This window comes from Battus philenor, unplaced genomic scaffold (assembly GCF_028537555.1).
Source record: "Battus philenor isolate CCGP_79_NKW_IND1 unplaced genomic scaffold, ilBatPhil1.0.hap1 SCAF_18, whole genome shotgun sequence".
Classification (NCBI taxonomy): domain Eukaryota; kingdom Metazoa; phylum Arthropoda; class Insecta; order Lepidoptera; family Papilionidae; genus Battus; species Battus philenor.
The window spans coordinates 5,966,360-5,982,479 of NW_027181680.1; the positions used below are offsets into that span (position 1 = coordinate 5,966,360).

A 16,120-nucleotide genomic window follows, 5' to 3' on the forward strand; every position below is an offset into this window, starting at 1 on the left:
TACTTTAAGGTAAGTTGACTTTAAATGGCCGTCTTAATTATTTTAACCACAAAAGGTTCCAGTTTGCTTTGTACGAGCCAAAAGTTCAGTCATTTACATTCAGTAAAAATTGTATAGCAATTCGGAACACAGATTTAAAATTTTAATTAAAAATAAATCGGATTATGTACAACGAATACTTTTTGTGTAGTGGTGTACATACATATATCAATCTTTTTTCTGATGACTACACCACCAGTAATTAAAAAAAACATTAACAACTAAATACAGGCATAAAATCTGCACCGTAAATGAGAAGGTATTTCACCATGGTCCATTATGTATAACAATAAATCTGTTACTAGTGCTTACGTAAGGCATTAAACAATCAACAGTTGTTATACTTAACTGCAAATCAGAATCGCGAACCGTTAGAGTTACTCAACGAGTTTGTGCGGTTTAAAGCTGCGACAAGCCAAAGGGTCGATCGTGACGTTACTACATCTAGGACGCAAAAGTGAAAGGACAAGGCACAGGATATTACTCGCTTAAAATAAACATCCCAATGCCGTTAGTCACTAAGCCAGCCAGGTAAATTGATGTAAATTATCAAATGAGGTTAGTGTTGCAGACTTTAATCTACAGCTATCTTAAATTAGTTATGGGCTTGATGATTCATAGTAATCTGTATTCAAATTCAATTGAAAGTTTATTAGTTAATTTTTAATATTATTCATCGCAAAGTCGCTTAACAAGTCCCGTAGAGGGCTATTTGGAATATCTTACTTTAAAATAAACATGACCTCTTTTAAAAGTCACTGTATTGGTTTAGATCCTTGTTCTCAAAGTGGTCCCAGCGGTATATGTTTTCATTACAAAAAAATCAAATATGTTTGGTGGGGTATGTGCTTTCGACAGTGAAGAACTAAAATGTTGGCTTGTCTTCGCCTATCAACAGAAGCCAATAATATTTTAAAAAATCTGACCTTTTCTTTAGATTTTTCACGGCTTTTAGGAATATTATAGGAAGGTCATAGAAATTCACCGGAAACAACTTAATTAAGAAAATGATCTACGAGAAAAAAAGCCTCGAAATCTCTAGTCTATATAATCTGGGCACTAGTCTGAGAACAATTTGTTACCAGTCAGACTCACGGTACGGGAACGTGGTTTTATATTCCTGGTCTCATTTGCAAGCTCATAGTAAATCTAATTCTATTAAATTAGAAAGCCGTGTTCACATTATTTAACTGAAGTACATCCTTCAGGAAGTATGGACCCTTTTATTTACTTTGACATAATTTATAAGGGCTGAAGTTGCGTGACAACAATGAGTTACTATATTTTTAACCACGTGGATTATAGATCATTTTTATATTCATCCACTATTTCTTGGCATCACAAAGGTTAGATGCCTAGTCGAAGAGATTATTACAGACCATTAAATAGTAATAATAAATGTATTGACTGCTCAACCCGAATTACAAACTTACTTAAACACATACCGCAAAAGTCGTAGCGAACTATTGCGAACATTCTATTACTCAATTATAGAGTACGACACGTAATCATTTACAGAAAAATCCATACAGAACTTTGAAATATCGCTTAAAATGAAATATAGAGAATTTCCACGTAGTTATTTGAAATGTAGAAAATAATTATTTATTATTGTTACATTGAATAAAACTTATTTAAGATTGATGCATTTAAATTACGATGTGCTTTGAAAATGTCGCAAGTTATAATTTATTTTACCGGTGATGCCTTTCCGAGTATATAGACGCGATTTGTTAAGATTAATAGCACCAACGAAGAAGGTTTTAAATTACTAGCTTTAATTTTATGAGAAAATTCCGTTGCTTTCATAAGCAATCTGTGCTATTATTTATGTTATATTAATAACTTTATATATATATATATATATATATATATATATATATATATTATTCATCCCGCGTCTTAAAGGCGTAATTACACTTTAATTATATTATACAATATTTATAAAATTGCAAGTTATTGTTACTGTCCACCAATAATAGATTGATCTTCTAAATAAATTACTCTAAAACACACGAATACCGCGGAATAATTTATTATTAAATGGAAGCTATAATTACAAAGATAATTACAAAGTCATTTAAAGCCCAATTGATCAGCTTTGCGAGATGACCAGACATACAACCTATTTTGTTTTCAGTTCTTCAGGAATGTAACTCTAAATTAAAAACATTAAATAGGTATGGGTTAAAATAATGAAAACGTTAGAAACATTTATATTATTATAAAATAAAATGATAAAAGCAAAAAACATGTCCTCGATTTTTAAAAACAAAATTTTGTGTCTAATTTTGTTTTCGTCGTCAAAAAGGGGAAAAAAGTGGATCGTCCTTCGTAATGTCACGTCAGCTAAACATATAAATATATACGGGCCTCGAGGACAAGCTCACAATTGTGAAATTATCCGTAAGTATTTCTCTACGCCACGACATAGACTGGGAAATCGAAGTGGTGGTAGGTAGACCATAAAGCGCGCAGAACAGATCGCCGCTGGGGATTTCAGGTTCTATAGGAATACAGACCACAAACCGTCAAGCGCAGCGGTGGACCTTCATGTACAGAATGGACAGACGACCTTGTTGCGGTCGTAGAAATATGTTGTATGCAAGTCTCTCTCAATTGGTCCTAAGAAATATATACGGGAATTCTATTTCTAACAGAAGATGTCTTACGGTTGAACGATGAGACACAAGTAATCGGAATATATTAAATAAATCATATAACAACCAGGGTCATAGCTCTCAAGGAAGCCAAATGCTTTCTGCCACCTCAAACCCAATATAGCTATAAATGTTAACAGATAGCATTTGTGAATAACAAAAAAGGAATAAAAATCTCTTGATGTCTTTGGATGGCCACAAACTAAAAATAGGACCTTATGAAACGTTAAAGGCTGTTTGTTTTTATCGCGAAGATTATTATTAATAATTGAAGAATAAAACATTTAAATTATTAATTATATTTAATAATAGAATAACTGTTGAATATAACACATGTAACAGTAGACCAGGCAGGAAGCCGTAAACTACCAACTGTTTCATGTCGGCATAAAATTTGAATTCAAAGAACTAGCTAGGCCCGACTTCTAGTTATCATATAGTTAGAGCAACTGTAAGTGACATTGAGAGACGAGGATTTAAAATTTAAAACGTCGGTCGGGGCTTGTAGTTTGCGAAGAGATTTACGACACGAACGATCCGAGGGGTACTTTGATGTACCGCATGTCCGATTGATGTTTCGGAATCTAAGCGGTAACTGTATCAAATATTTGTTATGGGTTTATTAAGGTACGATAAAAGATGTCTATTTCATATTAACTGGCTTTTACAGTTAAAATATTCGTAGTTTAATTGAGTGTTCCGAGATTATTTGATATATTTCAATTTCGTTTTCGCCATGATTAACAGACACGATGCAACCTTAACACCCAAAATTACTAAATTCATTACCAAAATGGGTCCACTTTTTAATATCACGTAATTATTTTTTTTAAAGAGTCAAGAAACGTATCCGTACTCCTGTGAAAATAATTTCTCTAATACAAAATAAAATTAATTATTTTTCATTTGTTCATTTTGAATAGCAAAGCTTTGGTTGAACATCTTATTAAGTTATTTACAAACAATAATATGAAGAATTTATGTTATTCTGTATTATATTTACAAATATTGTGTAACAATGTATATTAATGTTGACAGGTGTTAATGTTTTCATAGTATATAAAGCTTATAAAGGAATATGCAAAGTAATTTACTGGCGCTAAACATGTTTTAAAGCGGTAATAAGTCTTAACTTGCAAGATTACGTAAAGTTGTATAAGCCATGATATCGCTTGTTAGTATTAAGAGTATAATTAGAAACACAATGTTAAAAAATTGGAGAGTATTATTCGCGTGAGAGATCATTTTATTTTAGATGAAGTGGAGATAAAATGCTTCATTCATTATGTTTTAAGGAGTTAATGTGCGTTTATCTTATGTATCTAATTAAATTTTATTAAGTATAAAAATCTAAATTTTCCATATGCCTCAATGTTTACGTATGTAAATGGTGAATTTTAGATAAAGCGAATTAAATACACAATTCGGAGGTCAATACAACAAGGATTTAAAATTAGTAAAGTAAAATAAAGTAACGAAATAGTAAACGAAAATAACGAAATATTATTTAGAAAGTTTTAAGGGATATCTGAGTAAAGGTTCCGTAAAGTATTATACTTTACCTGTTTCCGTGGCGACCTATATATTGTTTCAGGAGCACCTTCTTGTGTTTGTCTCTTGTCCTGAGACTTTTCTTCCATGATGCCTTTTTCATCTTTCATCATATCATTTTCTGCAGCGTACGCGCATAGGAGAACAGCTGAAACAAAATTATATTTATTATTTAATTTAACAGTTAACTCTCAGAAATTGTGATTATTGTAATAAGAGATATCTTGTCGCAGTACAAAATTTATAGGGACAGACATAAAAATATTACTAATTTTATTTAATCTTAATTATAGTTAAATTATTTTTTCTTATTTCTGAAACTGTTGAATTTGGGATAGGGTGTACCGTATGAGCAAATATACATAATAATATAAAAATACATAAATAGTCAATCAACTTGTATAATAATTAAAAAAAAATATTAAAATTATTTTACCAAGCTTACTTACACCCAAATGCTTTAGACAACGAGTTAGCCGCAACGGAATTTTGCTTTTGACGTGTTGCGTAATCTCAGCGCGGGGCTTTACTTAGCCAAAGGCGCTTTTGAAACCTCATTTAAAGGCAGAATATTAATATTATATAGCAGTGTAAACACGGCTTGATAACTGTATAAATACATATTAATATTTATGCCTGTACAAACAATTATATCAAATCGATTTTAAATAGAAATGATAGGAAAATTATGTATCATAAATATAATATTCATTATAGTAAACATTAAGGTCATTGCTACCGTTCTTTATTATAATATTAACACTAAAGATTTAGGCTTCTTTTAACGTCATCAGTTATCATTGTCCTCGCCCATTGCAAGGCATAAGCTTCCCCAATCGCCGCGATGACCAGTCGTGTTCTCCCTTCTTCCGAGAAACTTTCGTAGACCTTAACTAACTTGTTGGTCTACCTAATGGATGACCTATCCACACCGCCTTTACCGGTTCTACAATAGAGAATTTTCCGGCCTCAATCGCTGTCGATTGAAGGAGCAATGTACTCCGTCGACTGCCACTTGAGACTAGCAATACTTCGAGCTACCTCAGTTACCTTGGTTCTTCTGCAGATCTCATTTCTAATCGTTTGTTCACATTATCGATAGACTTATTTTATTTATAGTGGTCTGGTGATAATAACGATAAGTTTAAAGAAACTTACAACCTCACCAATATATATATATAAATAAATACAGTTCCGAGATAAAATAAAGGTAGGAAGTAATTTAGCGAAGTTAAAGTTATCTATCGTAAAAAGAATTGTTTAAAAGAAACCACATCCTAAAAGTAAACATTGTAACTAATAATGAATGACCATACTTGTTATGAATAACGTTATCCGTGTCAGTAGTTTCTAGATTCGTTGTATAATGTATAGTATAAATATACAAGTTAATGGGCTTTTTTATAACCATTATTCACTAGGAAGTGAACAAAAACCAGCGGGTCGTCCTCATCAAGTTGAAAGAGAAATCAAACAAGCATTAGCCGTATTGAGCAAGTGACTAACGACATACAACTTAACCAATCTCGAGTCTTGGGTAATATATTATTCGACGAGTCTATCAGACATCTTCACTAACACTCTAAGGTAATTATTTAAGGTATAAATGACTTGTAATTATATATTCTCACGATCGGTGTTGTAAGTAAAAGTCTTTCTAGATAGACAGACAAATGTTTGAGACATCCCTAGTGACTTTATATTATTATCATTTAAGACGTAGGACGTAGTTTACTGTTGTATATAGGTCTCCTTCATAGATTTATAATAGGACCGGGTGGAAGTGATATCCATCATACTCCGACGACTTAGTCTCCACCCTAGAATCCCAGAATCCGTGTCCTGACCACTAAAACTTCAACTTGTCAATCTGTTTGTCTACTTCAATTACATACATTCCACTACGGATCTCGTTATAACTGATCCTAATTCTCATAGAGAAACTTCGAGCAAATTGCTCCCCATGGCCCGTTGAGCGACTATAAGCTTACCAATGACAATTTTTTTGACGCTTACTTGTTTGCGTTTGACCACCGACTCGTCTTATGCAAAATGACGATGTAGTCGAAGATACAGCACGCAGACTCAGTGGGTACGTATTCACTCTGATCCTGATCAGATTATAATATTATGTTTTATAAATATTACACGTTTGAAACTTTATAAAAGCAAAAAGTTTTAAGCCTACATTTCCTTTATAAATTCTTAACCCCATTTCGAAAAGAAACGGTTCAAGGATTCCTATTAGGTAATCTTGTACTAAATATAAACTGCCCGTTTTACCTTTATTATAAATGTATAAATTTTCCAATTTGTTGATGAAGTAATATATTAAAAAAATTACTGTAATATGGTAGATATATCTATATAATAAATCTAATAATTTCCGAAAATCCACTAGTGTGTGGGTACTACACTAGTGGATGTTGAAAGTGTATTGTTGCTACGTGTAGTATTTAAACTATACGGTTTAATCTACACTACATATTTTTTATTTGTTTTGACAATATAAAATGATTTTTATTTATATTATTACATATTGCTTTTAAACGATTATTAGTTCTTAGTTGTATATATGATATAGTTTTAATGCAAGCTGGGTGTACATATTACTTGTTTCTTGAGCATTTTTTATTTTAATGTATGAAGAAATACATCAGGATATACTACAGTAGAAACCATCGGTATACCTAATGAAATAAGACCAGGATGAAGGAGTTTAAGTAAAAAGCTGCATTTGTTTGTTTGCACTTGTTTTACAAATTTAAATATAGAATTAAGAATGTTCTAGAACACAGAGCGTGATTTTCACGCAATAATTTTTTTTCACAATGAACCACATAGGTCGGATACCTTTCCTAGTTTATAAAATAAAATTGGAATTCAAGTTAAGGCGAAATATTGAATCCATAATTAACATAATACGTAATCCAATTTATGTCGCATTGGAGGAAGAACAGGGAATAAACGGCTATAAAAGACACAATAAACGATTTTATGTTCGGTTTTATTATAACCAAGCCTGAGTTTATTGCTGCATGTGTCGCTACTTGTGATTGAATTGTTTAATATTATATGCTACTTATACAAGTATAGTATACTACAGACTACATTTGATTTTGTAGACAAGTATACACTTGTCTACAAAATCAAATGTAGTCTGTAGTGAATCTATTCCATGAATAGTAAGGAAAAATAAATTATTATTTTCATATACATAGGTTGATTAGAAAAAAAAACTATTATCATTTTTATTGCATTTTGTTTGTAAAAATTCCACATTCAGGTCCGCTATGAGGTTCAGTATTTATTGTCACGTATACACTACATGCCTCCCCATTATATTCGATAGAAGCGTTGCAGGAGTTTTTTCCGTCAATTTCCTTTCAGCTCTAAAGCTTTGAGTATTGGTAGTTACGTTAGAGGTTGGCCTTTTGAGACGTCCTTGAGTCGAAATACTGGGCGTGTCTCGAATGATAGCCCAAGCCACCTCGGCTAATCTTGGGGGCCTTTGCGCCTGGTCACTCCATGGAACTCCCGCCCAAGCGATCTCCGAGCTTGGAGGATCCATAGTAGGAGATTAGAGATTTATTAGAGCCAAGGTACCCGATGAAGCCTGAGATATAGTACCTATAAAAGAGGCTTACTCAAAACGTCATTTGCGCACTGCCCTCTCAATTTTCGGAAAATGAAAAAAATCTTTTTGGTAGCAGTATAAATCCCGCCGAAAAAATACAACGTAGAACCATCAAACAAGAAAAATAATAAAGAGGTTAGATTGCATTTCTATTTTTAATAACAAAAAAATTAAATAGGTATATTATGTCATTTATTCAAAAATATCAACAAATAAGCGACTTTAATTTATTTAAAATCGCAGCAACTCCTTAGTCGTGGTTAACTAGTGTACGTAATTACTTTCTGTACAATTTAATACTAAAAATAGCAATTCTGGATGCATAACGTTTTCGTTCCAACAACATTCAATTCCACTAAACTTGCAAACGTTCGAATAATCAAAGATGGAATCCTAATGCCGTAGAGACTACTGGCCTTCGAAGGGTATTCACAAACTCTACCGCACCTCAGAATCCAAGGCGAAATATTGAATGTTATCGTATAAGGCATTACCTACTTTCATAATACGAAGTAGTCTTCGTTCAACCTAAAAGGCATTGATTCTAATTGCACCTAATTTCTGTACCTAATAAAGATTCTAGAAAAGTTGTTTAGTAGATTATGCGAAATTTTGCACTTTTAGTTCACCGCCAAAATCTATTAAATATTACAATATAACAATTTATCTTATGTATAGTTACATATAACATCTAATCTGTTCTAAAAAATTATGTGGATTTGGAGTTATTTTAACTTAATTTTGTAGTATTTTAACGAATGTACATCACGTAAAACTTAGATAACTCAATTGAATGCCAAAGAAACTGACATTTGAGCAAACAAAGCTGATTTAAGTCTATTTTCTGGATGTGCGCGTTCATTTTATTTCGGACAGTTAATCCATCGCAAGATTGTATCGACAAATAATCCCCTGGGGGAAAGCAAAGCCCATCGTTACGTAACGAGGTCGGGTATAATACATCATTATAAGTTGACAGTTTCTGATAGTTTTTAGAATACTGTATCAGTTGTGGAGAAAAAAAAAGATAAGCATTACACTCTTAATTTCTAGTTATATTATAATAGTTCTGATTTCATATTATCAAAACTAATGGTTATCCTAACATAACAATCTTATCTCTAGCAAAGTTATTGCTAGAGATATGATTGTTTATTCAAATAAAGCGTATTTATTTAATTTTTCTAGCAACTTTTCCATTGTTCTATCAACAATATATGTTCTTCGTGCCTTAATAAAAATTAAAAAGTAAAATCTAAATTGTTCCAGTTGTTTTCTACTTCGCATTATATTTGCCGATTCATTACTATTCAGAACTATTTAATTATTAGTTTTTTAACATAATGCACTAGTAAACAGAGAGGAATATATTCAATAATATTTGAAATATCAAGTTTATAAAGGCTAGGCATACAACCAAAAACAGTTGGTCGCTGAGACCTTAAAATTCATGTGCGGAGAACACAAAACAGCAAGTGCAGTGTATGACGTCCATACACGGGGAGAAATGATGACCTTGTTAAGGGCATCGGCTAGAACTTCGGCAAGAATCAGCAATAATCGGCAAGAACCACAAGCCATTTCTGATTAAAAAAGAATAGGTCTGCTATTGGATCTCGGTCTATCCAGTAAATATTCTAAAGTCCTGGAACGATGACGATGATATGACCAAGAGATGTATTTTATATCCAATTAAACCAGTTATTTAAACATTCGATACTCGTGTGAGTGTACAACTTATGGCTAAAAATGTAACAAGAACTTAAAATCATAACGCATGTTTTAATATAATTATTTCTATCTTGTATTAGCGTTTTATAAGTGCTATATTATTTTATGCCACGTTCAGTTTAGAAAAAAAAAACAAATAAAAATTACATACATGTTATTTGCAAAACGTAAATTCATTACTACGACCCAGTTCCCACACTCATTACTTTATAATGTCGAACGTCGGTGTGCCTTCCCGCAAATGTAGCACAATCAGGTACAAAAGTGTTTTAAACAAACTCGCACCAATCTATGCCTTTAGTCGCTGCAGTAAAGTGCACATATTATACATAAATATGTATAGATAATAGTGTATGCGTCTGTACGAGTTAGCGGACACTCCTTAGTTCCAATGTTCAGAGTAGTCGAGGTTTGTACAATAATTGCAACTAAGCTAACGATGTTACTTCACAGTCGTTTCTACATTTCGCTTCAATAAAATTGTACACCGTTTGCTGCAGATTCATTGCGGTCACCGCTCGTAGTTTTAACTAGAAGAAATAAACGTTACTCCTCTCTTTTTAGAGGCAAACATCTTCGACTGCTTTTTATTAAAAAGAATTCTTTAAAGACTATATTTTAATGAAGAAATATAACAATTTTACATATTGCTGAATGTTCCTCCGTGTAGTGTTTAGTTTTATTTTTTAATTTTATGCGCTCCAAAGTCGCAAACAGGTAAACAATAATTACAGATATTTTTAGGTTTTTATGTGACATAAATTTGATTTTACGCTTTGTTAAATTAATAGGACACAAGAAAGAACTATTTTAATAAGCGGATAGCGGACATTAGCACAACAATCGACAATAATATTTTTTAATTAAATCAATTTGTAATTGGAATTTTTCTCCGAATTTCCATTTCGTTGCTTCTGTTAGACGCATTGGCAAGATCAGACGCAAAAAATCGTTATCTGTGCATGCGCATCGCAGCGTTGCCGCCTATACTATGGTCAATAGGGTTGGCGCTTACTTTTCAATTATGGGATATTAAGTGATTCTTGATTGGCAAATTATTTTATTGTAATGTCTTTTTTTATGATTCTTCTGTATACAAAATGATTGGTTATAGATGTAAAAGCTTTGTAAATTTTAAAAGAAGTGAATGTATAGCTCAATTGGTGTCCATTACTGTATCATCATCATCATATATTTCTTTGTCCCCAAGATGGAGCAGAAAGCGTTTACAGTACGTCACCATCCCGATCGGTCTTGAACTTCGCGCTTTACTTCGCTCCACGTCATCCCAACTGCCTTCTCTTCTGCAGCGGTCGTCCTTCGCCAGGTTTGCTTTGGGCGGCCACGTCTTCGCTCTCCTTGAGGATTCCAATGCAGGGCTTGCCACGGTATGTGGTCAGATTATTTATTGATTCTATTACTATATAGTACACTAAAGAACATTTTCAACATTTTGAATGATTCTTATTATAATTATATAAATTATTTTATGCTAAATTAATTGGTCTCTGCAGACTTCGTACTATCAAAAGTTGTCCCGTTACATTCCAATATAAACATTAAATTAACGTTACAAAGTTTAGCGTTATCAAATTATTAGCTTTTTGCTGACAAATGAGCTATGTAATATATTAACCCGATGAAAGTTTTAACACCTATAACCGATTAACTTCATTTTTAAAGCATTTTTATATCACGAGTGAAAACTTTCAAATAAAAGAATATAAACATTCTAGTTTAGATAAAGCTTGATCTCTCAGAGGCCTAAACATCATTGGAAAGCTCTCAGTCGCTTAACAAGCCATGGAGAAGGCAATGTTATCGGGATTTCTCTTTCGGATCAAATAAGGAAACAAGAGCTCTGTAGATCAACGAAGGTAACCAACATGGCCCAGTGGATTGGAATTAAGACGTGGGCAAGTCACAAAGCGCCGAGAACAGATGGCCACAGGTTTGGAGTTGAGGTTTATGGTCTTCACGCAAGCACGGCGTGAGACGGTGAACAGACGACATACTATATCACATAACAAAATCTTTTAAGGAAGCCTATATTTAGCAATGTAATTTACAACTGGAATGGTGACGATTAATTAAATTTTTAATTACCTCCAGACCTAATATTATTTTTCATTATAAATCTTAAGTAATTTTTATATAAGTAACCAGCTAACAACCCTAAATACAACTGAAAGTCGAAAGTGATTGCGTGCGCATTCGCGTTCCTAAGCAACAGTAAAAGTAAACTTCCTAATAGCGCACTTCGTATCTGATACAATGTACAATTATCCACTGTGGCCGTCACGCGCGCTAGCGTCGATATTCGGAACACTGTGTCAGTGTTTCGAGAGGTCAAGTTCTCGAAGCTTCTCGCTGCTTCATGACGGACATCGATGAAAGTGATAGTAATTATAAAGATTTCGTTTACTAATTGGTCATAATTGCTTGGTTAAAATGTTCTCTATGGACAGCAAGGAGGTTTTCAAATAATAAATTTCTATCGAATAGCCGGTACGTCCTCGTAACTTCGCGCTCACAATTTTTAAGATAAGATGGCATAACATTGTATCTTAGCCCAGAGATACCAATAGAACCCTTAGGAATTAGAATACGCAGTGACCGGTATTTCACTTATTTTATTTGACGCGTTTTTAATTTCTAATAATAAAATCGAATTTAACAATTCTTATAAGTAGAGCAACGGTAGTATAGCTGTAGAGGACTGTATCTTGCGATCGTACGTGGATTCGATTCCAGGGACGCAATCTTATATAATTCACACTTTGTGCATTATATAATTTGCTTTATATTGAATTATATGAGATTGCCACTGCTCACAAGATTCCAGAGGATGGGCACCAATGTCCTTTGCGTGCTATAGTAGCGATCTGCACTGCAATCGGCAACCCGCCTGCCAAGTGCGGCGATTATGATATATCTCCACAAATACCTATGAGGGAGGCTTGCGCCTTACAGTGGGCGACTATTGATTTAAAAGAAGAGAAGATATACGCAGATAGAGTTGTTATAATCGGTTTTGATAAGTTTCATACAAGTACACAGTACGTACGGTAACAATAATTTGAGGCACTTCAGTTGCCTCCATACTTTTCTTTTCAAAATAGGACTTTCTTTGAATGAAAAGTTATTGCCTGTTAAAAAGGTACATAATTGGAAAAGAGGCGCGCTACCGAGGTCTACAACTACATGTGAATACAAATGGATATGTGCCCTTGGGTATACTAGAAAAAATTATGAATATAACTTTTCTAACTATAGATATATTCGCCGTGAAAATGAACAAATTACAATAGTTTTAATTAAACACCAAAATTCGTAATGTAAATGTAAATCTTATCGTGTATTTTAACGTACCGATAAATTAATTTAGTCTTTGTACTTGAAGTGTTCCGTGAAAACGTTGTGTTATGTTATCTAATTCTTAAATAATATTTGTCACTTTTTCGTATCGCCGTTTCAGCTTATAGACGCCTACTGGAAGGCATAGATCTCCCTAAATGATATCTATAGGGGATATACCATAATCACCACGCTAAGTAGGAGGCTTTGCGATAGTAATGTTGTATTATGGTATTCAGAGGACGCTGCTGCCCACCCTTTGGAAACTTTATTGTGAGCACTTATTACACAGTCAAAACTTCATACGACTTGGACTTCCTTTCCTATTCGAAAAAGTTGCAGGACTTCACATCTGTTGTATTTAGGCGTACATAAGTAACTTTGAGCTCTTTGAGATCCGAAATAATGAACATTTCATTAAGAATTTTTTTTTTAATTAGTTCTCATTCAACTTTGTGTAAAATTTATCCGTTCCATATTAAAAGTATTTTTATAGGATAATAATATCTGATTTTGAGATTTTTAAATTGACTAATGTTATACCTAAAGACTGTGACTAAATATTCGTAATTGTGCACAAATAAACCAAAATTATTTAGATCATAAATATGCTTAATTCCATTTAAATAATAAAAAATTATATCTTTATGCTGCCTTTAAAGTGAGCGCAAGAAAGTTAATTACGAATCTATATTACTGTTCTTGATGCAATCTTTCTTTCTTTGTGTACTTTTTTATATCCTTGTAATTAAGCCTATAACGCCGCAACTGAGATCCCGGGGATAACGTCTAGTCGCAGAAGGCTCTGAGAATAGCCTAGACCAAAGATTATATCCGTACATTATTAAACTAATACCTTTTAATGATGTTATTATATTTTTAAACCTCTTAACACTTTAATTCTTTTTAATGTAAATTAGTTTTACATTAATTTAACGGTTTATTGATGTCTCTTATATAGAAAAAATCTCACCATCATTTCAATAATATAACGTCTGCTACTGGATATTTGCCTCCCTCATGAAATACTTGTAGGGCCAGTAACAAGCTATCTGCTTCCAATGTCTTCCGACGATCTATACAAGGTCGTCTGCCTACCTTGTGTTGGACGTTCGTTGATGAACTAACGAAAATAAACAAAAATATGAATTGTACCCTTTCTTGGGTTTTACTTGCGACAATACATTTAGAGATTATTTTTTATCTGTATAGATAGATTAAATGAAGCGCGCTGTTATTATTGTTGCTGAAGTTTGGTATTTTTTTTTGTTTAATCTATGCTATGATGATAGGTGACTTATACCAATGAACATTTTAAATAATAAATATTAAATGTCTTTTTGTTTTTAACAACAAATCATGAATTATTTCTTTTGTTAATATGTTGAAAAAATTATCCTATATAATATGTATATTGTATTAAAAAAATTAAATGTAATGTCACTTTGAGTATATCTGAGAAATGTTGAAAAGGATTTGGCGTAAAATTCAAATAATCTCAGTGGAATGAAACTTGGTATCTCTTGCTACGATGGATAGCTTCATGCTCACATAAATTCTCGTGTCTTGCATGCTGCCATGCATACATTCAGAACGATGGACGCCAAATAACATTTAGATCTAGTACGATGCTAATATAAAGTGCATTCTTATGTACATTTCAAATCCTAGATCCTCTTAAAGCACATTTTTAATGCATTAAAATTTGGAGATTTTCATGTCAATAAATATGCACATAAGGCAAACATTTTTCACAATAATAATTTATATAACTGAATTGATTACCATATGTAGCAAAGTAAAACTTTATAAATAACGTCGAAAGAAACAACTATTTAAAAAATGTATACGCTGATGGAAATAAATCAGGAATACTATAAAATTATAAAATCTTGTATAATTATGCAATACAACATTTATAAGATAAGAATACTTAGGCTTAACTATATTTTCTTGACATTAAAAGTAGCCAGATGACATTATAAATGGATTATATAAACGTAACAAAGGCAATGTTCATAATAATTTGAACAAGATATTTTTTTTAATATTTTCTTGAAACTATCCTAACAAGTAATTACATCAGAAGGTGAGCATTGCTATCTGCGACAGTTTGTTATTATAACATCTTTGTACCAAATAAATAAATATCAATCTCGAACTACGAACTGCACAAACTAGCACAAAAGTATATTAAATATAATTTCTTATGTATCCAGCTTATGAAAGAACAGAAAGTAATTATTGATCCTAATTATGTTAGGGACAGATAAGACAATGATTAATCTTTATTTATCAGATGAATGCCATGGCTCTATGGAAAGTGAGAAAAGCTTGGGATTCAGAAAAGGCAAGCTTAACTTTTATCAATCGTTATAATCTTATTGCTATTATAAACGATTGCGTTGTTAATGTTATATATATGGTTATACATGTGAAAAAGCTATAAAGGAGTGAATGTATAGCATATTTGCTGTCAATTAATGTATGGTGCACCCTATTCCAAAATCAGAGGTGTCAGAAATATATGAAATAATCCAGTACTTAAAAAAAAATTTTGATTCGTAGTACAACACAATAAAATTCATTTTGTTTCACTATATATTGGCACCTCGTATTTCTGTAGAAAAATCAATAATATAACATATACAAGTGTTATGATCAACCAAAAATTGAGTTCATAAATGTTAGCAATATATCTGTGGCGTGTATATAGCGGAGGTACGGTACACCACAATATGAGTCAGCCTAGTAACGACGACCGCAAAATCGCCGAAGTGTTACGCGTTGGCGTAAGAGTGCCCCCATTTTGGCCTGAAGAGCCGGCTCTATGGTTTTCACAGCTGGAGTGCCAATTCAGCCTGTCTGGCATCAGTGCCGACGAAACCAAATTTAATTATTTGGTAGCACAACTGGACCACCAAGTCGCCGTCGAAGTGAAAGACGTAATTATTCGTCCTCCAGAAAGAGAAAAATATGAAAAACTAAAAACGGAACTTATACGACGCCTGTCAGCTTCACAAGAGAAACGCGTGAAGCAATTACTAATGTTCGAAGAGCTCGGAGATAGGAAACCCTCACGATTCCTACGCTACTTGGAGGATTTAGCAGGCCCATCAGTACCTTCGCATATAGTAAAATCAAT

General features: G+C 32.7%; 1 protein-coding gene across 1 annotated transcript in view; it reads right to left on the reverse strand.

Moving 5' to 3' along the window:
• Positions 1 to 16,120, reverse strand: part of LOC137920364 (uncharacterized) — a 54,661-nt gene that overhangs the window by 6,936 nt on the left and 31,605 nt on the right. The window contains exon 2 of the mRNA XM_068763670.1: positions 4,262 to 4,398. Coding sequence (XP_068619771.1) covers positions 4,262 to 4,398 — 137 coding nt within the window. The remainder of the gene's footprint in view (positions 1 to 4,261; positions 4,399 to 16,120) is intronic.